We start from the raw sequence: 24,481 nt of genomic DNA on the forward strand, positions 1-24,481 counted from the left end.
GATGTCTGGCCTGAAACAGACAACAACCATTGTCAGTGTTCTCAATGTAGCTGTTGACTGCTTCACGGAGATGTCTGGCCTGTAACAGATAACAACCATTGTCAGTGTTCTCAATGTAGCTGTTGACTGCATCTCGGAGATGTCTGGCCTGAAACAGATAACAACCATTGTCAGTGTTCTCAATGTAGCTGTTGACTGCATCTCGGAGATGTCTGGCCTGAAACAGATAACAACCATTGTCAGTGTTCTCAATGTAGCTGTTGACATCATCTCGGAGATGTCTGGCCTGAAACAGACAACAACCATTGTCAGTGTTCTCAATGTAGCTGTTGACTGCATCACGGAGATGTCTGGCCTGAAACAGATAACAACCATTGTCAGTGTTCTCAATGTAGCTGTTGACTGCATCACGGTGATGTCTGGCCTGAAACAGATAACAACCATTGTCAGTGTTCTCAATGTAGCTGTTGACTGCATCCCAGAGTGCTTTGACCTGAATCAGATCTCAATCCTTGTCAGTGCTTTCAATACTGCATTCTAAATTTGTGTTACAGTCACAATATTTTGACTAATAGCAGCTGCCTCAAACAATTTGTCCCATCTTAACGGAAGTGGGAGCATATTTTCATCAATGATGTTACCAAGTTTTCAGCTGTCACAATCAAGGCTGAAAATGTCCTGACAAAAATGCATGATTTTCTCTGTTCATAAGCACCAATATCTACAAAGCGATCGATATATTATCATTGTGCACATTAACAAAACGTTGAACTATTGTATTAACAATTGCCATAGCCCCATTTGGCATCAACGAGGACACAAGGGTACCGTATTTTCTTGAGTATAGTGCGCACCCCCTCTAGCGGATTCAGTATTTTGGAAAAGAAAATTCGTATGTCAAGCGCAGAAAAAAATTACACCGTAGATCTACCCTTTCAGCAAATTCCGGTAAACGAACGGGTGATGAGAAACTTGAACAGTAATAATTCGAAATTTGAGATACAAAATCACCAGACAAGTTTATTTACCGTTTAAATTGTATTTTTTGTTCTGCTAGGCATTGTTTTACATCCAGGGATTAAGATTACCTTGTGTATTTTCTCGTAAACTAAGCCGGAAACAGCAATCAGCTGTACACATGTTTTCTTGGAATCTACCGGTGATTCGGCCAAGACACACCCAATGATATAACTTTACAGGATTTTAATGCAAAGATCGGCAAAAATTGTATCTGAAACTATTTTATTTTTTATCAGGAATAATATATCCCAATATCTTGTTAATTTAGTTGCAGCTTTTACTAAACATATTTTAAATAATAATAACCTTAAGCAAAGCAGCTGATCGCTATTGCCTGTTATTATTTTTCACATGGAACCCAGTCTGACCAGTCAAGGCTCCGGTGCACGTGATTACATGACCACGAGAATTACGTGTTGACATAGAATCGTCAAACTATAACAAATATGACTTTTAACGAGTCAAAGTATGGCATTTATGATATATGTATCCATTCTCTGTCAACTAAAGTTCGTTTCAAGGCGTCAATAGTGGTAATCTGACCGATCTTCCGATCGCTTCACACACGATTTCACCGAAATTAATTAAAACAATATTAAAAGGAATTTTGATTAAAATTAATGAAATAAGTTACATACATAAGTCCAGATATACAAAGAACACTTTTTGTAGCCAGACAGTGTAATTACATGATGATTTTTCGTACTTCAGTATGGATTTGTTGACATGGTATTTCCGGTGTTACGTGCTCACGGTAATATCTTTCCAAGGGGAAAAAAACATCAAAACTCATAATTTCGTGTATAATGCGCACCCCCTTCTACACAGCTGTGTTTTTTGGAAAAAAAGTGCGCACTATAGTCAAGAAAATACATTGAACATGTATTTCCCATTGACACACACCATGACCAACTGAGTGACAGGGCAGAGGGACCAGTCCTAAGTTCACATGAATGCAAGGAGCGTGTGAATTACTAGACCAAAGTTTCAACCATATATAAATGAGACAAAACACACTCACAGATTGGACACTGATTTTCTTCACCCTGTTGAGCCATTGTGTGATGTGAGTCTGTTTGAGGAGGACTTTCATCTTGCTCACTTTGCCGTACACAGCTCGCACCTTGGCATACGCCACGCCCGCCTCTGATGTGGGGTCAGGTTGTCCCTTCTGCAGGCTGCCGTCTCTCTTGGTCAGATCCTTCAGGAGGACCTCAAGCTCCTCATGCCACTCCTACAGGGGAATACAGGATATATATACACTCTGGGAATAACACTGCTCTGGGAGGACCTCAAGCTTCTCATGCCACTCCTACAGGGGAATACAGGATATATATACACTCTGGAAATAACACTGCTCTGGGAGGACCTCAAGCTCCATATGCCTCTCCTGCAGGTGAATACAGGATATATATACTCTCTGGAAATACGTATGATACCCAAAAAACCTATGCTGCTGAAAGCTCTGGTCGAAAACAGGACAATCTGCGACGGTTGTCCGGTTTTCGATCATATTTTTCAGAGTGTATTTTTTTAAATCTTTGACTATATTTTTACGTGGAAGATGGTTTTTTCCGAGGACTACTGTTTTAAAAAAAGCGATTTTCCGCGGAGATTTCACATCCCTGGAAATAACACTGCTTTGGGAGGACCTCAAGCTCCTCATGCCACTCCTGCAGGGTAATACAGGATATATATACACTCTGGAAATGACACTGCTCTGGCAGGACCTCAAGCTCCTCATGCCACTCCTACAGGGGAATACAGGATATATATACACTCTGGGAATAACACTGCTCTGGGAGGAAATCAAGCTTCTCATGCCACTCCTGCAGGGGAATACAGGATATATATACACTCTGGGAATAACACTGCTCTGGGAGGACCTCAAGCTCCTCATGCCACTCCTACAGGGGAATACAGGATATATATACACTCTGGGAATAACACTGCTCTGGGAGGAAATCAAGCTTCTTATGCCACTCCTACAGGGGAATACAGGATATATATACACTCTGGGAATAACACTGCTCTGGGAGGAAATCAAGCTTCTTATGCCACTCCTTCAGGGGAATACAGGATATAAACTCACTGACTAAAGAAACACAATACCATACATGTTGGGTAATATATTCAAGAGATATTAGATTGGTTCGACTCACAAATGAACACACTGGTATGTTGTGTGAATCACAATATATCACAGAATATGATGGGTTTTAATAAGGTCCTTTCAACAACTTTGTAATAAACAGGTTAAAAAGTTTGGAAGTGTCTGCCACATCATTAGTCTTGATTCAGAGATATGATTCACCTGCAATAAGAAAGAATATCAACTAATGAAATAACAGTACTGTGTCGGAATATGAATTGTATAGCACGAAAAGTATCAAGAGACATATGTATAAGGACTAGGGACGTTTAGCTTGGGACGTTTAGCTTTGGTTCTCGGGTCAGGTGGGTACTGAGTAGGACCTGGGTATCCACAGGACTACCTGGACCCGTTTGTCATGTGATATATTGTTTTATGACAAAAATATCTAGAACTCCATGGTTACACAACAAATCACTAATGTTCTTATTTCTCTCTGACTATGCACACATTCTATGTTTGAATAATATTGATAATGCTTCAATCAACTTCAGAGTATGGATGACCTGGGCCCACTTGCACAAAGCGAGCTTAGCGCTAAGATGATCGTAACTCCCATACTTTAACATAGGCTTACGATAGTCTTAGCACTAAGATCGCTTTGTGCAAGTGGGCCCAGATCATTTTATAGAGTACCCGAAAACTTTTTGCCAGGGCTTTGGTCAAACAATTCCTAACAGGACATTTTGCACCCATCTCTTGAGGCATACAGTGGGTACCCGAGGAGGGTAGGGTAATAGGGGGTAGGGTAATAGGGGGTTGGGTACCCGGGAAGTAAATCTGGACTCGTCCCAGCCCCCACCATATTTTAACTGCACCAAATACAATTTTGAGTCCGCAGACTTAGACATTTTTGACATAGACGATACACAAGGGGATACAGCATCATATCACTAACCTCCTTTGAGAGAAAATGAATGTCGGCCTCGTAGTTTTGGTTGCGTGTATTTTCCACGATCTCCACAACCACGGCTGTGCAGGCTCGTACTCCGGACGTCGGGAGAACACATGGCTGATTGAGCAGGGCGTTCAACAGGGACGATTTCCCCGCTCCAGTGTCGCCCACTACAGCTATGACGGTCGGGGGAAGCTGTACGCTCTTGTGTAACAACTGCAGATCATCCCTGTGAGATTGAGAAACAATCACATGACGTGCAGCAAACGAAAAGTGGTTGCCCTAGTTACAAGTAGTAGCATCTACTATAACTGCTGCTGGTATAAATCCAGGCACAGCTGATCATGTAGCTTGATTGGCATATACTTTACACAGCTAAAATTTCTAAGGTAGAATAAAATTCAAATTCTGAGCACAGTTGTTTCCTATGGCGATCAAACGTACTTACAATTGTAGGCAATACTGGTATTTGTTTTTGCACGGACATGAATGACTCATTTTGACAAAATGCCTACCACTTGCATCAATTCTGGGTTAACACAAATCTTCTGATTCTAAATGCAAGAACTTTTTAAGCACTTTTCTAGGAAGAACATTCGTTTTCAAGGACTTGTATTAATCCAAAAGAACACTAGCACTGGCACTGGAAGCAGTCAACAAGGACGTCTTAGAGCTTAAACTTGGACTCATTGAAACTCGATCGATAATGATTTTCAGTAGCAATTATGTAATATCTAGAACAATATTTTTTTACATTTTAGCAATTTTCAAGTACCATATTTTCTTGAGTATAGTGCACATCGAGCATAATGCTCACCCCCCTCTTGGGGATGCAATATTTTTGAAAAAATGTTTTTTTTGAGTATTTTTGCAGTGAAATATTTTTGATGTTTCAGATGCAGTCATCGTATCAAACGTAAGCTGAGAACTTGGACAAAACATCGTTCTCATGTGTACATTGTGCCACTGTATTAATAAAGGCAACTCCCCATTGAATAAATATAATGTCGTCAGATGTAACTTATGTTGTTGATACATCCGAATTGACACCATTAACTTTGACATCGTTCAATGCTTACCTCTCTCCAGCGTAAACATTGGACCGTAACTCTGGAGCAGATATCAGATATAAACTTTGAAAACACATTGAAGTGATTGTCAATTGCATAGATATCAATTATAGAGTACCGGCTAATTAAGAAAAGCACCGTTTGAAGTTATTTTTAAACAAAAGGCCCTAAATAATCAATTCAATTATACTATGACAAGATCTTTCTCAAATTTTGGCTTCTTCTCGTTGGCTTACATACAAGCGGATTACCGGTCAAGTATGAGTAGATTTGTAAAACACATACAGGTATTTAATTCTTAATCATGGTGTCGAAGAGAACATCCTACACACGCGGAGAGAAATTAAAGATTGTTGCGTATGCAGAGGAAAATGGCAACTGAGCGGCTGGATGACTGTACGGGTGTGCTGAGTCAAACATAAGACTGTCAAGAAAGAACAAGTCAAAGCTGGTTGTCATGCCAAAAAGTAAGTTGGTGGTGAGGTGAAATGGGGTTTAACGTCGCGTCCAAGATTATTGCACTTATATAGCGACGTGCATGCACGTGTATGTGTGTGTGTGTGGCTGCTTGTACTAGTCCGGACTGATGCCGATTTATAGTGCTAGCACACTGAGATACCATGCTGCATTTTAACATGAATACCCCACTCAGACACAGTATACTGACTCGGAGCCGACCAGTACTTGTTTTAGCCCCTTAATGCCGAGCGCCAGACAGGGTAACAAGAAGTACCATCTTTTAACGTCTTTTGGTATGACGCGGCTGGGGATCGAACCCCGGACCTTCCGCTCTCCGGCTGGACGCTCTACCATTGGACCACGGAGGCGGTCCAAAAAGTAAGAAAGCAGAGAGGGGAAAGTCTCTCTCGCCTTTGGCGTGGTAGAGGTAGAGCTGAAAGAGTGGGTGGAGGAGTGTTAGATGGCAGGTGTGGGCATTAGTACGACTGATATCCGAAAAAAGGGACTTGCCATCGCCAAGAAGTTAGGCATCGCCTTAAGTGATTTCAAGGGTAGCACTGGGTTGGGTCGTAACTTCATGAGTCGTCATGAGCTGTCCGTCAGAAGAAAGACGCATATTGCCCAGAAACTGCCAGCCGACTTTGAAGACAAGTTACAAGAATTTCAGCTTTTTGTTATCAAGTCACGCGAGAGACAGCTAATTACAGCCTCTCCCAGATCAGAAACGATCACCTGTCACCCCCTCTGCATTGCTTCATACTCTGAAAAAAAAAGTGCACACTATACTCAAGAAAATGTGGTGCTGTTAATAAGATTCAAGCATTTTGAAGGTAAATTTTCAAAATTAAGCACTTTTTATAAACCATAGTTAAATTTAAGCACTATCCAAATTTGTACGAACCGAGATTCATCCTTGGTTATTTTCTGCACACGTTCAAGCAGGTTTAGTTTGTTCAGCATCACTAACGCAGAGGTAAGTGACTTGTACGACTTTACTGGATATAAAATATTTGGTCTTATATCAATTGAAGATGAGACAAACACCATGCACTGTGAATCCCATGCGATGCAAGCTGTGTTTAAACCATTAAACCTAATTCAACTTATTTAATTTGTATTCGGCCCTCAAAAGAAAGACAAAGTTCAGATTTTTCATTTCAAATGGTAATTTCCATTTAATACAAGGAAATTGCCATCAATATAAAAGTGATAAGCAATACCGAGCTTCAGTGTAGGGGCAGGTGGTGATGTCATTAGAATTCTGGGGAGTGAGGTGAAATGGGGTTTTACGACTTTTTAAGATTTTTGCGTGTCTGCTTGTACTTGTCTGGACTAATGTCGGTTTTATAGTGCTAGCCCACACCAGACAGGGGAACACCAAGTACCATCTTTTAACATCTTTCGGTCAACCTATTTTCGTGTGTGTGTGCTTGCATGTCTGAACTTATCAAGACTAATTCTGGTTTTATAACGCTAGAACACTGAGATTCCATGCCGCAGTTAAACATGAACACCTCACTCAGACACATTATACTGACTCCGAGCTGACCAGTCCTTGTTTTAGCCCCTTAATGCCAAGGAACAGGCAGGGTAACACCAAGTACCATCTTTTAACGTCTATTGATATGATGTGGCAACGGTCAAACCACCGACCTAGCTCTCTCCGGGCAGACGCTCTATCCACCAGACCATTATTTCTGAGAGTCCCATGACTCACAGACAGCACCAGGTAATACCTAGACTTACCGCCATGTTTGGACTGTCGGGTTGCTGTGGAGGTGTGAGGTGTTGAATGCATCGGTCAGTATAGACAGCACCAGGTAATACCTAGACTTACCGCCATGTTTGGACTGTCGGGTTGCTGTGGAGGTGGGAGGTGTTGAATGCATCGGTCAGTATAGACAGCACCAGGTAATACCTAGACTTACCGCCATGTTTGGACTGTCGGGTTGCTGTGGAGGTGTGAGGTGTTGAATGCATCGGTCAGTATAGACAGGACCAGGTAATACCTAGACTTACTGCCATGTTTGGACTGTCGGGTTGCTGTGGAGGTGGGAGGTGTTGAATGCATCGGTCAGTATAGACAGCACCAGGTAATACCTAGACTTACCGCCATGTTTGGACTGTCGGGTTGCTGTGGAGGTGTGAGGTGTTGAATGCATCGGTCAGTATAGACAGCACCAGGTAATACCTAGACTTACTGCCATGTTTGGACTGTCGGGTTGCTGTGGAGGTGTGCGGTGTTGAATGCATCGGTCAGTATAGACAGCACCAGGTAATACCTAGACTTACCGCCATGTTTGGACTGTCGGGTTGCTGTGGAGGTGTGAGGTGTTGAATGCATCGGTCAGTATAGACAGCACCAGGTAATACCTAGACGTACCGCCATGTTTGGACTGTCGGGTTGCTGTGGAGGTGGGAGGTGTTGAATGCATCGGTCAGTATAGACAGGACCAGGTAATACCTAGACTTACCGCCATGTTTGGACTGTCGGGTTGCTGTGGAGGTGTGAGGTGTTGAATGCATCGGTCAGTATAGACAGCACCAGGTAATACCTAGACTTACCGCCATGTTTGGACTGTCGGGTTGCTGTGGAGGTGTGAGGTGTTGAATGCATCGGTCAGTATAGACAGCACCAGGTAATACCTAGACTTACCGCCATGTTTGGACTGTCGGGTTGCTGTGGAGGTGTGAGGTGTTGAATGCATCGGTCAGTATAGACAGGATCCTCTTGCCCCTACATGAAACACAGGAATAGATCATTAGCAAAGTGAATCACAAATATTATACGTTAGGTGAGGTGAGGTGAAATTGGGTTTAACGTCGCGTGCAAGATTATTGCACTTATATAGCGACGTGCATGTACGTGTGTGTGTGGCTGCTTGTACTAGACCAGACTGATGCCGATTTATAGTGCAAGCCCACTGAGATACCATGCCGCAGTTTAACATAAATACCCCACTCAGACACAGTATACCGACTCCTAGAGGACCAGTCCTTGCTTTAACCCCTTAATGCCGAGCGCAAGACAGGGTAACAACAAGTACCATCTATTAACGTCTTTTGGTATGGCGTGGCCAGGAATCGAACCCCGGACCTTCCGCTCTACCACTAGACCACGGAGGCGGTCTTTATACATTAGGAATACAAATAGTAGTATGAAAGCCTTTGTTGAGAATTATCATTCTTCCATGTTTAGTGGGTTCATAAGACAATGGGGTACTAGGTATACAGCCTTTGAAGTTCTCCACTGAGAAGTGAAACAAACTGACTTTAACATTTTTTTATCAATAACATTGGACATTGTTATCATGTTATGTGTCAGTAGAGACTGATGTAAGTTTACTTGCAGTGATTGTCAGTGGCAGTAAATCTATGAGTAAAATGTTAAGTGCTGTCGTTGCCACCAAGTGGAAGTGGAGTTGCCTCCCTTGGTTGTTTATGAACATGGCAGTCTTGATTGTTCGAGAAGTTTCTGGATGGGAAAGTATCTAGAAGGCTGGTTGCACAAAATTAAGAGTAAGAAAAGGGCCATTCAATGCCATTCTATACTCGACTTGTGTTTAATCTATTGCCAAGTGTGGATTTGACACCTCAGTGTAAACACTAAATTCCTGTTTTTAATGAGATTGACTAACAACAGTCTCTAGTGCAACATGACATGTCAGTGAGTGTGTGTGTGTCAAAGCGGATCGTGCCAGTGTTAGCATTATTCCAGCAATAGCACAGTGTCCTGCTGTGGAATGTATCACATCTTCGAGTGAGTGAGTTGGGTTTAACGCCGCTTTGAACAGAATTCCAGTTATATCACAGCGTGTCAGCTTAATGTGTGAGGAAAGCCTAATGTGATGCAGGTCTCAGATGTTTGCCACTTTGGTGAAATCCAAGAACACAGGTGCTGACAAACCTAGAACATAATCAGGGCGAAACAGGATTTAAACCAACTATAACATTTTTCTGGGGTGCCCAAGGGACACCACTCTGATCAGCAAATTGTGGCGCCTTAGATGACCGCACAAGACAGAATAGACATTGTGACAGCATTGCATCATCTTCACCGCCGGGTCACGGAGACACACAATCAGGCCACATCATAACAGGGGTTTCTTTCACAAATAAATACTTTAAAGAAAAGCAAAAGAATAGTCATACCTAACCAAGTAATCCTCCACCTTATTCAATGAATCCAATACTTCGCTGTGGACATCATTCTGTGGACTGAGGAGATTATTGTCTTTGATTTCACCTTTGTCTTGTGTTGTCTTTTCGCACTGCTGACGATTCTTACGCTTGGCCCGAATTTTATCCAATAAACTTCTACGCCTTACATTCTTTAGATTTTCCTCAGGAGCAGCAGACAGCCTTCTGTCCAACTGGCTCAGCTGGGTGCTGGACAGGTCATCCATAGACATAAACATCCTTTGATCACTCAGGGTCTCAGCATTCACTCGAGACACACCAGGCTGGGCTTCACTGATGCTGTCAGTTTCACGCGAGTTCTCGCTGGCACAAGCTTCATCTTCTACACCATCACTTTTCGTATTCCCAATGTGGCCGAATTGTTGATCTTGATCTGATATGGCCACTGAGTTTTCAGTATCTTCATCTGAGCTGTAAATGACTTCTCCCACACAGGACCGTTCTGAATGCGATTCCTGACTATCCTGTCTGTTCAGCCTCCTCCTTTTCGGAGTCGACAGCATTGGAAAATCTTCAACATTATCATCATCCTCAGTTGATGCCGCAATGCCAGTAGTGGATGATGACCGCTCTCCATCTTCATCAAAGCTACCATGACTAGAGGACTTACCAGCCCCGGACATTTCCTGTCTCTTTTCTTTCGTCTCAGGGGTGACAGATGTGGCGCGTTCAGCTTCCTTGCGAGCCTCCGGGGTGATTCTCCCCACTGATGTACAGCGCATATCTATGAGTTCTTCTGTTGGATTGATTAAGAAAACCTGATTGTTTTTGTCAGAATTTGATGCTGAAGCTGTTCTGTCATCAGAATCAACTAAAGCCAAGGTGATGTCTGCAGTATCAGTCTTATCAGTCTCTGGTTCAAAATTGCTGTTGTAGTTCCAGGTATCATCAAAAATATCATCAAGGGAAGCTTCAAGAAAACAGATGGACATAACGATTAGTGAGTGAGTGAGTTGGGTTTAACGCCGCTTTGACCATTATTCCAGTTATATCACGGCGTGTCAGCTTAATGTGGGAGGAAAGCCCGAAGTGATGCAGGTCTCAGACGTTTACCACTTCGGTGAAACCCACGAGCACGGGTATGGTGCTGACAAACCTAGAAACATAATTGGGGCGAACCGGGATTCGAACCCACAATCATAGGTTTCTGGCGTGCCCAAGGGACCCAACTCTGCACAGCAAATCGCGGCACCTTAGACGACTGGGCCACCCGTGCCCCCTGGACATAACGATTAAATAATATAGTCAATAACCTACATTATAAGATACACTGACATTTTGTAATGGCTGTGTCATGTTAGGATGAGTCTAAGGATATTCAGAATTTGTATGTACTGAAAACAAAAGGTACAAATTATTTAATAGCAATTTACATTGTATGACAACCATTTCTTTTCCTCATTCTTTAAGAATAGGAGTATAAGTAAAACCCTGCAAAATTACTTTTTAACCCAAGTGATTAAAATAGAGCCATTAATGACATTTAGTAGACATTAACTACAGGCACTTTACAACACTGGGCGGTACTACCTGATCTGTCTCTCCTGCCCGAATCTGTGTCGCTGATGTCCTGCTCAATCAAACCAGCGATGATGTTGTGCACATCCACCCCGGGGCTGCTGGTATTGTCCACATCTTCTGAGAAATCCATCTCCAGATGTACTGGAATCGACACAGGTGTTGTAGAGGAAGCAGGTGTTACCGAGGACCCAGGTGTTGCAGAGGAAGCAGGTGTTACCGAGGACCCAGGTGTTGCAGAGGAAGCAGGTGTTGCAGAAGAAAAAGGTGTTGCTGAGGACCCTGGTGTTGCAGAGGACCCAGGTGTTGCAGAAGGAAAAGGTGTTGTAGAGGACTCAGGTGTTGCAGAAGACCCAGGTGGTCCTCCAGGTGTTGCAGAGGACCCAGGTGTTGCAGAAAGAAAAGGTGTTGTAGAGGACCAAGGTGTTGTAGAGGCCCCAGGTGTTGCAGAGGCCCCAAGTGCTGGTTGGTCTTCTTCTGGCTCATCAGGTGCATCCTCAGCATCCACAGTGTCATCAGCTAGACAGCTTCCACTGTCTGACTCTTGCTTGTTCTGGGGAGGTATTTTAAGGCCTTCATCAGCATCAATTTCAGGATCCTCTTGATCTTTGATGTCAAACCCTGAACTGTCATTCAAATGAACAACTGCACAATTACTGAGCAACTGCTTATCAAACAAGCTGTCAGCAACATCAGTCTTTTGCATATGCACTTTTCCTGATTTCCCAGACTTCATCTTTGAACAGTCCACCTTCTGAATCCCATCTCCACGATCAAGGCTTGAGTCTGGTTTCTTGGAAGAACGCCTCCCGTCTTTCCCACAGTCTGACTCATCATCCTCATCCTCATGCTCCGTCTTCACAGCAGGCTCTTTGACCACAAGCCTACACTCAGTGATGTACACATCACTATCACTGTCATAGTCACTCTCAAGGGTGTGGACACTTAAGGAGCTGCTCAGACTCAATGTTGCATCAGTGGGAGTGCTCTCGGTGTCTGCTTCTTTCCCTGAACCTGTGTCAGGCAACTTCCCTGACTGGACCAATTCACTGCCCGATCTGTGCTCATCAGTTAAGCCAGGACTGGGTAGACGGGCAGGCGGAGTACTATGTTCGGGTACTGGTCTTAATTTGTCATCCTGCGATGAATTGGACAACCTTTGATCTGATGTGTCCAGGATGTCTTCAGTAGTGTCAGATAGATGCACTGGGTCCTCTTCTGTGTCTGCATCCATCTCCAGCACAGGTTCTGGGGTGTCTTCATCAGTATATGCCTCAAAATCGTCCGAGTCTATCAGTCTGTCTCCAGAGGTATCTGCGCTCGTCTCTGTGGTCTCATCCTCGAGGTCATCCTTCCAACTCCCTTCACATGTCTCTTCACTTTCTGTTTCTGGTTTGTCTTCATCTGTACAAAAACTTTCTTCATCACATTCCAGTTTCATATCTCCATCCTTTTCAAACATACTTTTACTTTCTGCAGATGTGTCACTATGTGATGTTTCTTCTCGAGAGATGGCCTTGTCTTTTTCAAATATCTCTTTGCTTCCTTCAGGCATGTCACTATTTGGTGTTTCCTTAAGAAGTACATCGTCATCCTGATTGTACGTCTCTTTACCTCCCTCAGTAGGGTCACTATCTGACGTCTCTTTCAGAAGTACATCACCATCCTGATCACATGTCTGTCTGCTTCCTTCTAGCGTGTCACTGTCTGATGTCTCTTTCAGAAGAACCTCGCCATCTTGATCAAATATTGCTTTTCTTCCTTCAAGAGTGTCACTATTTGATGTTTCTTTCAGAAGAACCCCGCCATCTTGATCAAACATCTCACTTCCGTCAAATGTGTCACTATTTGAGGTATCCTTCAGAAGAACATCGCCATCCTGATTGTACATCTGTTTGCTTCCTTCAGTAATGTCACTCTTTGATGTCTTCTCAAGAAGCATATCGTCATCCTGATCAAACATCTTGTCACCACCAGGAGGGTCACTCTTTGATGTTTCCATGGGAAGGATGTTGTCAGTCTCTACTTCATCTTCTGAGTCTGTAATGACAATAACTTCATCTCCATCAACAATAATGCAAGGATGTTCTAATCCCCCAAGAGGGCCTTGTTTTGCTTCAACACTCTCACAAATCTTCTCCATCACACCGGCAGATGCAGACCCTACTGTTCCTTCATGTACATCTATCGCAGGATCTAGAATAGGGGATTCTATTACCTCAACTTCCTCTTTGATGTTGTCAACATCCACTGCAGTTTCACCATCTCCAGCTGCGTCTACATCATGGGACACTGCATGAGAGGTTGAAGTCATCTTCTGCTTGACGTTAATGAGATTTGATTCTCTGTTCGAACTGTCCCCATCAATTATGATGCTTTGTTCATTTCTTGTTTCCTGATGCCCATGTTGCTCAGCACCAAACTCATGATTATCATCTTTGATATGTTGTTGCTCAGCACCTTGTTTGTCATCACTGGGGCCTTGCTTGACATCACAGAGGCCTTGTTTGTCATCACTGAGGCCTTGCTTTTCATCACTAAGGCCTTGCTTGTCATCACAGAGGCCTTGCTTCCCTTTACGGAGGCTGTTCTGCTCCTGAGCCTGACCACTATTCTGACAAGCCATGGATGTCTCTTTGTCACTGATTGGATTACATGGCATAAAAGTTTTGACTCTTTCTCTGATCAAGAAAAATTCTGCAACTTTACTCCCTAAACATGCTTTTAAAGACAAACTTGCACGGCAAGACCTCTTTTTAACTGCTCTGTCTTCTGATGCTTTACGTTTTCTGCTGTGTGGAGCATTAGACCAACATTCCACAATGATTGGCATGCATTGTTCTTCTGGTGATGAACCATGAGGTAGGTGTGAAGTTCCTTCAGCAACACCACCTCCTCTGACATCATCAGTAACAAGTTCAGAGTCATCAACACTGGCATCCATTTTTCCAGCTTCAACATTTGTATCGTCAAGTCTGGGAGCAGGGAACGGGCTTGAATCCTGTGCATCCAGATTACAGTTCGGAAGATGTTCTTCAGACAGCCCATCAAGCTCATCCCAGCTCTTGTCGAAGGTAGTCATCTTGTTTAGCCCACTCATTTGTCTGCTATCAGTTGGCGACAAGGAACAATGTTCACGCTCCTTTGGCATGTCATCCCGAAGATCAGTTATTGCTAAACTGTCTTCCGAATCAGGAACACTGTCAACATAATTCATCATCTTCATCCTCGTCAGAACTACCCCATCATCAATTTTAACCTTTTCACTACCCACAGCTCTTGATGAAATAGCACCATATTCATTCACCTCCAAAGTGATATCCGTTTCATTAGTCTTATTTGAAATTTCTGTGGCATGACGGTCATCTACCAAACGTGATGTCACCTTATCATGCTCATGTCCTGGCTCCTGAGGATCTGGGGAGTAATCCAAATCTGGTACTTCATCTGAATTATGATGAACCTCACGTGATAAGCTCTTTTGTGACTCGCTTACTGAACATTGTGGCTGCAGTAAAGTTGTTCTATTACCTGCACTCTTGAGGTCCATGGCAGACATGTTGTCTCTTTTCTCAGTAGCTTCACCATCAGTTACTGCACTTGGAGAGCTGGACAGAGGACAAGCCTGTTCTTGCTCAACCATATCAACACTACTGGACACCTCACCCATGTTTGATTTTTCATGAAAGCTTTGATCTTCATCCAAACTGGGTTTCCTTTCTGACCTTTGTATATCCTCAATTGCATCAAATATGATGGTGTTACTGTCATCAACTCTGAACAGTGGTTCTGCTATGAAGGTGGGCTTTGAATCAGAAATCGATCTGTAAAGACCGATCGTTGAAGGTTGCTCCTTGGTAGTATGGTCATCACACCCAGAGTCAGATCTAGAGCTTATGTCTTTCCTCACAATCTTCACAGCACCACCTGTATCTCCATATTTAGCAAATCCATATTCTTGGCCACAAGGTTGGTCTTTTGTTTCCTTACTGTGTCTCCCTACTGTTAAATTTCCTGAAACAGTCTCATGATGACTTTCTGAAGGAAGTGAAGAAGTCAGTGATGTCTCAACTTTCTGTTCATGATGGAAAGACGTTCCCTGTGATGCCTCTTCAGTTTCTTCATCAGACTCTTCAGCATCAACACTCAACTCTAAAGGAGCAATGCCACTCATCATGGATTCCTGTGTACATGTACTGTTATCATCAGTGATTGTCTCAAGGGCAATGCTTTCTGCAGTGAGCTCACCTTTGTCGCTATTGCAAGAAGACTGGGATATTTCCTGCAACAAGTTCAGTTGACTACTGTCAAGCTCGGAAGCAGAGGGGATCCAACGCTGTTCAGTAGAGGAAGAACACAAGGGTTCACCTTCACAAATTGTTCCAAGCATTGTTGAACTCTCAGTTTCCTTTGATGCCTTGAATTTTATAACAGGACTCACAAAGAAAACTTCAGTACTTTCTGCTGACAGAGCAGAATCATTGTGAAGCTGACTTTCATCTGATGTAGTCATCACCAAGTGAAGATCTTCATCAGAGATCAGTGTTTCCTCTTCTGAAGCAAGCTTGTGTGGGCTCGCTGCTGGTCTGGCTACATCATTGTCACCCTCTGCAACAGTTTCATTCACATCGTCAGCATCATGGGTTCCTGTTGGTGAAGGTGTTAGTTCTGGTTGAGAGATGGTAAGTCCTGAGCATGATTCCACATTGCTTGTCTGACTCTCAATACCAGACAACTGAAGGTGCAGCTCAGTCTCATCTGACAACCGGCATGATCTCATCATCTCCTTCCTATTACTGATATGGCTGCTCTTGTTAAAGTCCTTACTCTCAGTCAGCAAAACACCATCAGAAGCTGCTGCATGACACTCACTGCTATCTTGTAATTCCACATCAGCTCCAGCTTGACAAGATCCTTCAGGATCCTGTTCAGTCTCTGAAGTCTCTTCAACATCTGTGGTGGTGCTGAGGCCAGGTTCTACTGAGTATGAGATGTCCTGGTATGACAGGCCATCACAGTTCACGATTAACGAATCCGAAACTGATGAACTTTTTGGTGTTGATGCTGAGAAGTCCGTCCCCAACAAACTGAATTCAAATGTTTCTTCTTGATCTTTGTCTTTTTGGATAATCTGCTTACTAATGCAATTGCCATGCTTGTTTTCATCATGGAGTTTGGTTTTATCCACATCAGATTTTGCAGCTTGCCCTAATGGCACAGAAATGTGCTTTGCACAAGTCATACAGTCACTACTTTCACTTTGCAATCTTCTTGTTCCAAACAATGGTGATTTTTCAAATGAGCATTTACTGCATGCAACAGTAAACATTTTATCAATGATTGGTATGTGATTGTCACCATGACTTAGCAAACTGCTTCCTGCAGTGACAAGTGATCCTTTGTTCATGGCAACACTGTGAGTAGAATTATCCACCTCCATTTTTGACTTGTATCCAAAAGCTTCATTTTGTTGAGATACGCTTCTGTTTTGTGACACTGGACCCTCTTCCTTTAGGGTTCTCCTGTCTGTTTCATCATTCATAGTTACTTTCAGAGAAAGTACGTCCGTTTCTTGAGCTGAGTTTTCCCCACGTGTCTCAGATGGTTCTGATGCAGTTTGTTCTCCTTGCTCTGTCTGAAAAACATCTGAACGAGGACGACCACAAGATCCAAAGTCATCTCTACCTTCAAGGCCCACAACTATTGCCATGTCTGGCTTAATCACAGTTGTGTCATTGTCACCATGACCTTCAGGGTTCTCAGCTACTGGCTCATTTGACAAAACAAAACTGGCCTCAATGCCACCATGACCTATAGCATCCTCCACTTGTGTCTCATATGACAAGACAGAAGCAGCCTCATAGTCACCATGACCTTCAGTGTCCACTTCTGGCTCATTTGGCAACATAGATGTGACCTCTTCATCACTTTGATTTTTAACCTTCACATTTGGCTTTATCACAGTTGCACATTTGTCATCTTGACCTTCAGGGGCTCCCAATGCTTTAATAGCTGCCTCATTGTTGCTTTGACTTTCAGGGTTTCCAAATGTTGTCATATCTGTCTGAATATAATTGTCAGCTTGACCTTCAGTGTCCTCAAATGTTGTCACATCTGACTTAATATCATTGTCAGCTTGACCTTCAGGGTCTTCACTCACGGTGACATCAGCCTCATTGTCAGCTTGACCTTCAGGGTCTTCACTCACGGTGACATCAGCCTCATTGTCAGCTTGACCTTCAGGGTCTTCACTCACGGTGACATCAGCCTCATTGTCAGCTTGACCTTCAGGACCTTCACTCATTGTCACATCAGCCTCATTGTCAGCTTGACCTTCAGGACCTTCACTCATTGTCACATCAGCCTCATTGTCAGCTTGACCTTCAGTGTCATCAAATGTTGTCACATCTGCTTCATTGTCAGCTTGACCTTGAGGATGTTCATTAGTAGTCTCATCAGCTGTATTGTCACCTTGACCTTGATGTTCACTAGCAGTCACATCAGCCTCATTGCCACCTTGACCTTCAGAGTCTTTCCTAGCAGTCACATCTGTCTGCATGTCACCTTGACATTGAGGATTTTCACTTGTAGTAACATCTGTCTGCCTGTCACCTTGGCCTTCAATCGTTGTCTCCTCTGCCTCATTGTCACCTTGACTTTCTCGATCTTGGCCCGTCACCTCATCATACAAACTCAGAGATGTATCACTGTCACCATGACTTTCAGAGTTATCAGGCATCATTGCAGCCGACTCTTCTGCCTGACTGAGGTAGAGATGGAAATCTGGTTGAGACTCTGGGAAGAACTCAAGTTCAGATGGAGCAGAGTCTTCTTGTTTCGGTTCACTTTTCTTGGGACTCTTAAAAGGTTCTTGATGAGGAATGACAGGAGACAATTCATCCTCATCCTCAATAGTATCAACATCCACCTTCAGGATGTGGCCACCATCTGATTTTGATGGTTCCATACCATTGCTCCTTTGAATCATTTCAGCGTGTGCAACATCTTTCACTTCTTCACATCCTGTACCTTTGGCTGAATCTGAAATATGATTCACTGAGGCTGCACTGAGGCTACCACTTTCTTGAGAGCCCGTCTTCTCTTCCAAAGCAGTATTCATTCCGTCTGTCATATGTGTGCCCTCAACATTATGTTCAAGCACAGTGGTGCTACAGCCTGCTACAATGTTCTCTAGGGCACAGTTGTCATTGTCTCGGACTCTAATACCTTGAGTAACTACTTCTTGAACATCAGCATCATGGGGCTCTTGGCTGCTCTTCACATGTTTCCTGTCTTCATCAGCAGAATGTTGCTGCTCAGTATCAAATTGGTGGGCAATTACATTTTCAATTTGAGAGACATCAGCATCCATATTTTCATGAAATAAATCTTCTTTTGGTTTTTCCTTCATGTTGTCACTTAATAAACACATATCTTTTTCAAAGTCACTATTCTTGTCACATGTAGTCTCAAGATGTATCCCGCATTTACTTGGCTGTAGGCGTGATGCTTGTAAATTGGAGTCCACTGTTGTCACTTCCTTCCCAGGTGAGTTCATCACAGCTAAATCTTTATCTTCAGTGGACTCTACTGTAATCACCTTCCCAGATGAGTCCTCAACAACATCTTCATCCTCAGTGGAAACCACTGCTGTGGCCATCTTCCCAGGTGAACCCATGACAACAGCTGAATCTTCAGTCAACTCAATTGTTGTCACTACCTTTCCAGGCAAGTTCATCGAAGGTAAATCATTAGCTGTGTCAACTTTTGTCACCAGCCTCTCAGGCCTGTCCTGCACAGCTAAATCTTCATCTTCAGTGGATTCCATTGTGGTCACTTCCATCCCTGGTGAATGATTCAGAGCAGCATCTTCATCCTCAGTGGACTCAATTATCGTCACTGCCTTCCCAGGCAATTCCTTCAGAACAATCTCTTCATCACCTGTCGAGTCCACTGTAATCACCTTCTCAGGTGAGTCAATCACAGCCAAATCTTCATCTTCAGTGGACTCAATTGTCATCACTTCCTTCCCAGGCAATTCCTTCAGAACAATCTCTTCATCGCCTGTCGAGTCCACTGTAATCACCTTCTCAGGTGAGTCAATCACAGCCAAATCTTCATCTTCAGTGGACTCAATTGTCATCACTTCCTTCCCAGGCAAATTCATCAAAGCCAAATCTTCATCTTGAGTTGGCTCCATTTTTTTCACTACATTCCCAGGTGAGTCTTTCACAACCTCTTCATCTTCTGTCGAGTCCACTATAATCACCTTCCCTGGCGAGCCAATCACAGCTAAATCTTCACCTTGAGTGGACTCAATTTTTGTCACTTTATTCCCAGGCAATTCCTTCAGAACAACATCTTCATCTTGAGTGGACTCAATTGTCATCACTACCTTCCCAGGTGAGGCCTTCAGAGCAACATCTTCATCTTCAGTCGACTCCACTGTAATCACCTTCCCAGGCGAGTCAATCACAATCAAATCATCATTTTCTGTGGGCTTAATTGTGGTCACTACCATCCCTGGTGATTGATTCAGAGCAACATCTTCATCTTGAGTGGACTCAATTGTCATCACTGTCTTCCCAGGTGAGTTCAAAGCTAAATCTTCATCTTGAGTTGACTCAATTTTTGTCACTACATTCTCTGGAGAGTCAATAAAAGCTAAATCTTCATCTTCAATGGATTCCATTGTGGTCACTACTGTCCCTGACGAATGATTCAGAGCAGCATCTTCATCTTTAGTTGACTCAATTATCGTCACTATCTTTCCAGGCAAGTTCATCGAAGGTAAATCATTAGCTGTGTCAACTTTTGTCACCAGCCTCTCAGGCCTGTCCTGCACAGCCAAATCTTCATCTTCAGTGGATTCCATTGTGGTCACTTCCATCCCTGGTGAATGATTCAGGGCAGCATCTCCATCCTCAGTGGACTCAATTATCGTCACTGCCTTCCCAGGCAATTCCTTCAGAACAATCTCTTCATCGCCTGTCGAGTCCACTGTAATCACCTTCTCAGGTGAGTCTTTCACAACCTCTTCATCTTCTGTCGAGTCCACTATAATCACCTTCCCTGGCGAGCCAATTACAGCTAAATCTTCACCTTGAGTGGACTCAATTTTTGTCACTTTATTCCCAGGCAATTCCTTCAGAACAACATCTTCATCTTGAGTGGACTCAATTGTCATCACTACCTTCCCAGGTGAGGCCTTCAGAGCAACATCTTCATCTTCAGTCGACTCCACTGTAATCACCTTCTCAGGCGAGTCAATCACAATCAAATCATCATTTTCTGTGGGCTTAATTGTGGTCACTACCATCCCTGGTGATTGATTCAGAGCAACATCTTCATCTTGAGTGGACTCAATTGTCATCACTGTCTTCCCAGGTGAGTTCAAAGCTAAATCGTCATCGTGAGTTGACTCAATTTTTGTCACTACATTCTCTGGACAGTCAATAAAAGCTAAATCTTCATCTTCATCAATTGTGGTCACTACCGTCCCTGAAGAATGATTCACAGCAGCATCTTCATCTTCAGTTGACTCAATTATCGTCACTACCTTTCCAGGCATTTCCTTCAGAACCTCTTCACCTCCAGAAGACTCCACTGTAACTACCTTACAAGGTGAGAACGACATAACCATATCATCAGAGTCAGAAGACTCACTATGCACTTTTAGAGCCTCCCTCTTCACTTCTTTGCCAGTACCCTCCACAGCTATTTGAGCTTTCAAATAACTGTTTTCTGATGGCACATCTGATTTTGAATACCCACTCTGACTAGGATGTGTATATGTAATGTGACTGGGATTTATGACCACATCGGTATCTACATCAGTGAGAGGAGAAACATTGTCTTTAGAGTGTCTGCCCTGCCCATCTGTGACTGTTGTGGATTTGCTCAACTCCTCTTTCTCCAAACAAATCCTTTCCTTAATTTCTTCAGTTGCAGCAACAAGGAATACCTCCTCCTTCGGGATAGGCTGACTTTCTACTGAGGATAACAGTTGGTCTTCCACCAGAATGGGACTGTTTTCCCTAGGAATACTTAACTGTCTTGTGATGGGTGTGATTTGGTCCAAGGAGTCTACAATGTCAGGACCTCTGTTTCTGCACTGAGTTTCAACATTATCCTGAGACAAAACTCCCTTGGTATGGATTTCTTTAATGACAGGGACCACTCTAGCACAATTTTCTTTGGAATCTTCAAACACAGAATGTTCACCAGAACCATGAACGGATCTCGACTCACAAGCATTCATTCCAACATCACTCTCGTCCTCTTTGTGCACAGCAGTTTTCAAGTCAACACAGAGACAATTTGTCCTTTCACTCACATCATCTGATTGCACACACCCCACCCTTGGAAAACCATTTCTACGTTCACACATCAAGCTTAGCCCAGTATCAGTTTGTTCACAAACTGAAGCATCTGTTCGATCACATATTATATTTGGCACAGAATCTGTCGGATCACAAACCACATTTGACACAGAATTTGTTGGCACACACAGTGCACTTGGCACTGCATCTTGTTCACACACCACACTTGACTCAGGCTGCTCGGGGACATGACCACCTTTCTCCAAACATTCTGGAGAGGAAGACACACTGGGAAGAGATACCTTTTGATCAGGAACACCTCTTCCATCTACCCCAGTTTGTTCATGTCCTCCAAAACCACCAGTTGTACTTCCACTAATGTCTCCTTCACAAGATAGTGAGGACTGACCTATGCTGTCAACCTCATCGGAAGGAACAGGATTTGAAACATCTCTGCTGGCACAAAGGGTTTGTTCTTGCTGGAGAGAGTTGAGGACAGGTTCAGTTGTCACCTGAATGGACATTTTGTCATTCCCTTCTGAACCAACACCATTACTTGAGGTATCATGATCCTGGTTTGACTCATTATCTGCTTGACCTATGTCATAAGATCTGGATTCCTGAAAGATGTATTTGGAATCTGTAATTCCACCACTACCAATCACAGAGCTTTCAGAATCAGCTTGGTCTTTCAGTGTATTGATCTCTGTACCTTGGATGTCACCACAGTCTGGCTCTGATGGTGGATGTTGACTTGAACCATCATCCTGTTGGACTACTTCCTGTACAGTATCATGTGTAGGACTTTCTCCTTCCTCTGAAACATCACCATCATCCCTTGGTGGTTTTAAAGATTCAGTTGAGGGGAGAACAGTGGATTCTCCATCAGCATGTGAAGACACAGGCAGCACAGAACTACCTGTTTGGGTTTCTGACACCTGGGACTTATGAGATTCTTGTCTCTGTCCTACTAAATGCTCTCCACCATCTGCTGGTGTTTCTACAGATTCAGCTGAGGTTGATTGCATGGGTTCTGAATCAACAACAGAAGCAATCATTGGCTTTTCAGAAATAGGCGTTACATCTGTTTCTTTTGTGTCTTCTTCAACAGACTGATCCATATCAGGAATATCTTTTGGCATTTCTGAGAGTTTAACAGGAGGTACATAAGACGGTGAAACTGAAAGTCCTTTGGAAGCTGCAACAGAAGTTGATTGAGGTTCAGGATGACCTAGAGGGGTCATGTCCTTCTTTGACTGTTCCACATCATCTTCTGAGTGTTGAATTGACCCTTGTGGTTCTAAAAGACCATCTGATGCTTCAAGTGAAGGGTCTGGAGCACCTGGAGGTGTCATGTCCTTCTTTGACTTTTCAACATCACAGGTATCTTGTGAGTGTTGAATTGACCCTTGTGGTTCTAAAAGACCCTCTGATGCTTCAAGTGAAGGTTCTGGAACACCTCGAGGTGTCATGTCCTTCTTTGACTGCTCCACATAACAGGGATCTTCGGAGTGTTGAAATGACCCTTGTGGTTCTAAAAGACCCTCTGATGCTTCCAGTGAAGGTTCTGGAACACCTCGAGGGGTCATGTCCTTCTTTGACTGATCCACATCATCTTCTGAGTGTTGAAATGACCCTTGTGGTTCTAAAAGACCCTCTGATGCTTCAAGTGAAGGGTCTGGAGAGCTACAGAGAGATAAACTGTGCTCTGTTACTTCACTCTCACTGCTTGGGTAACTCTCCTGGGAGGACTCCACCACTTTGTAACTGGAAGAAGCAACTTCAATTGGGGCAGAAAATGTCCATTGTTTTTTCGGTATCTTTAATCTGGTATTCCCATGGGAGACAACTTTACGTTTCCGAGCAGATGTTGAAAACACAGGAGAAGTTGAATTGGCACAAAAAAATTGAGCATTCGTTGATAAAGTTTTATCAGTACTTTCGTTGTCAGAAGGCTCAATTTTCAATCTTTTTGTCAAGGGCTGAGCATCACCACAATCACTCATACATGAACTACTTGATTGCAGACATTTGCTTGCAGCATCTGTATCGCTATCATGAATTTCAACACAGCCTTTCTGCTCTGTCTTAACACAGACACTATTGTCCTCCTCTTTCATGGATTCATCATTCTCTTCGGAGTCACTTGAAATATCGATGACCACAATGGGAGCTTCATCTGTGAAGCCTTCATCACTTTCCTCATCATGTTCAGTTTGGCACACAATGTGGACAGGTAAAGCGTCTTCTGTGTTGGTTCCATCTTTAGTGACACTTTTACTGCCATAGGAACAAGATTCATCAGGCTTTGCTTCTGGGCTATTTTGAATACTTCCACCACTTGGTACAGCTACTACATCATCAAAGTCCCCTGAACTGTCTCTCAATCTCTTGGAACCAGGATATTCTGACTTTGGTTCTGAATCAACAGCAGTTATTACCCCTTGTGAAGATCCACACCCTTTGTCCGATTGGGTAGCAGGTGCTTGCTGACAAGCTGGAAGGGTGGCTGATTCTGATTTTATGTGGCCTTTCTGTAATGCAAAAAAAGAAGAAGTACTTTTTAGGGTAAAAATATCATTTATACTTACCCTGACTTTTACGCCATAGCGATTAGTATGAGTCAGGACCAGGTAAATTGAAAAACATTGAAAATTCTTTTGATAAGGATATTTATTATTTACTCCAGCAAATGCAAAATTGAAGGGTCTCAGTGTTTATTAAATGATTTGATGGCTTTATTTTAGATAAAAAAATATGTAAAACATGCCATTTTTGACGGATCAATGTCTACATCTTCAGGTAAACCAAATTTAAACCCAAATACCCTGAATACTAGAATATT

General features: G+C 43.2%; 1 protein-coding gene across 9 annotated transcripts in view; it reads right to left on the minus strand.

Annotated features, from left to right (window-relative positions):
- Positions 1-24,481, minus strand: part of LOC124119816 — a 66,107-nt gene that overhangs the window by 28,299 nt on the left and 13,327 nt on the right. For 5 of the 9 annotated variants that reach the window (XR_007221710.1, XR_007221709.1, XR_007221711.1 and 2 more), the window contains exons 7-11: positions 11,327-24,170; positions 9,749-10,706; positions 8,253-8,333; positions 4,071-4,296; positions 2,042-2,254 (exon numbers count right to left, since the gene is read on the minus strand). Coding sequence is in view for 6 of the 9 variants with exons in the window: in XM_048397415.1 (XP_048253372.1) it covers positions 2,042-2,254; positions 4,071-4,296; positions 8,253-8,333; positions 9,749-10,706; positions 11,327-24,170 (14,322 nt within the window). In the remaining 3 variants the exon portion in view is untranslated. The remainder of the gene's footprint in view (positions 1-2,041; positions 2,255-4,070; positions 4,297-8,252; positions 8,334-9,748; positions 10,707-11,326; positions 24,171-24,481) is intronic. The other 4 variants (XM_048397419.1, XM_048397418.1, XM_048397416.1 and 1 more) reach the window with 4 other exon arrangements.

Source organism: Haliotis rufescens, unplaced genomic scaffold, assembly GCF_023055435.1.
Source record: "Haliotis rufescens isolate VD_foot unplaced genomic scaffold, xgHalRufe1.0.p SCAF_17, whole genome shotgun sequence".
Lineage (NCBI taxonomy): Eukaryota > Metazoa > Mollusca > Gastropoda > Lepetellida > Haliotidae > Haliotis > Haliotis rufescens.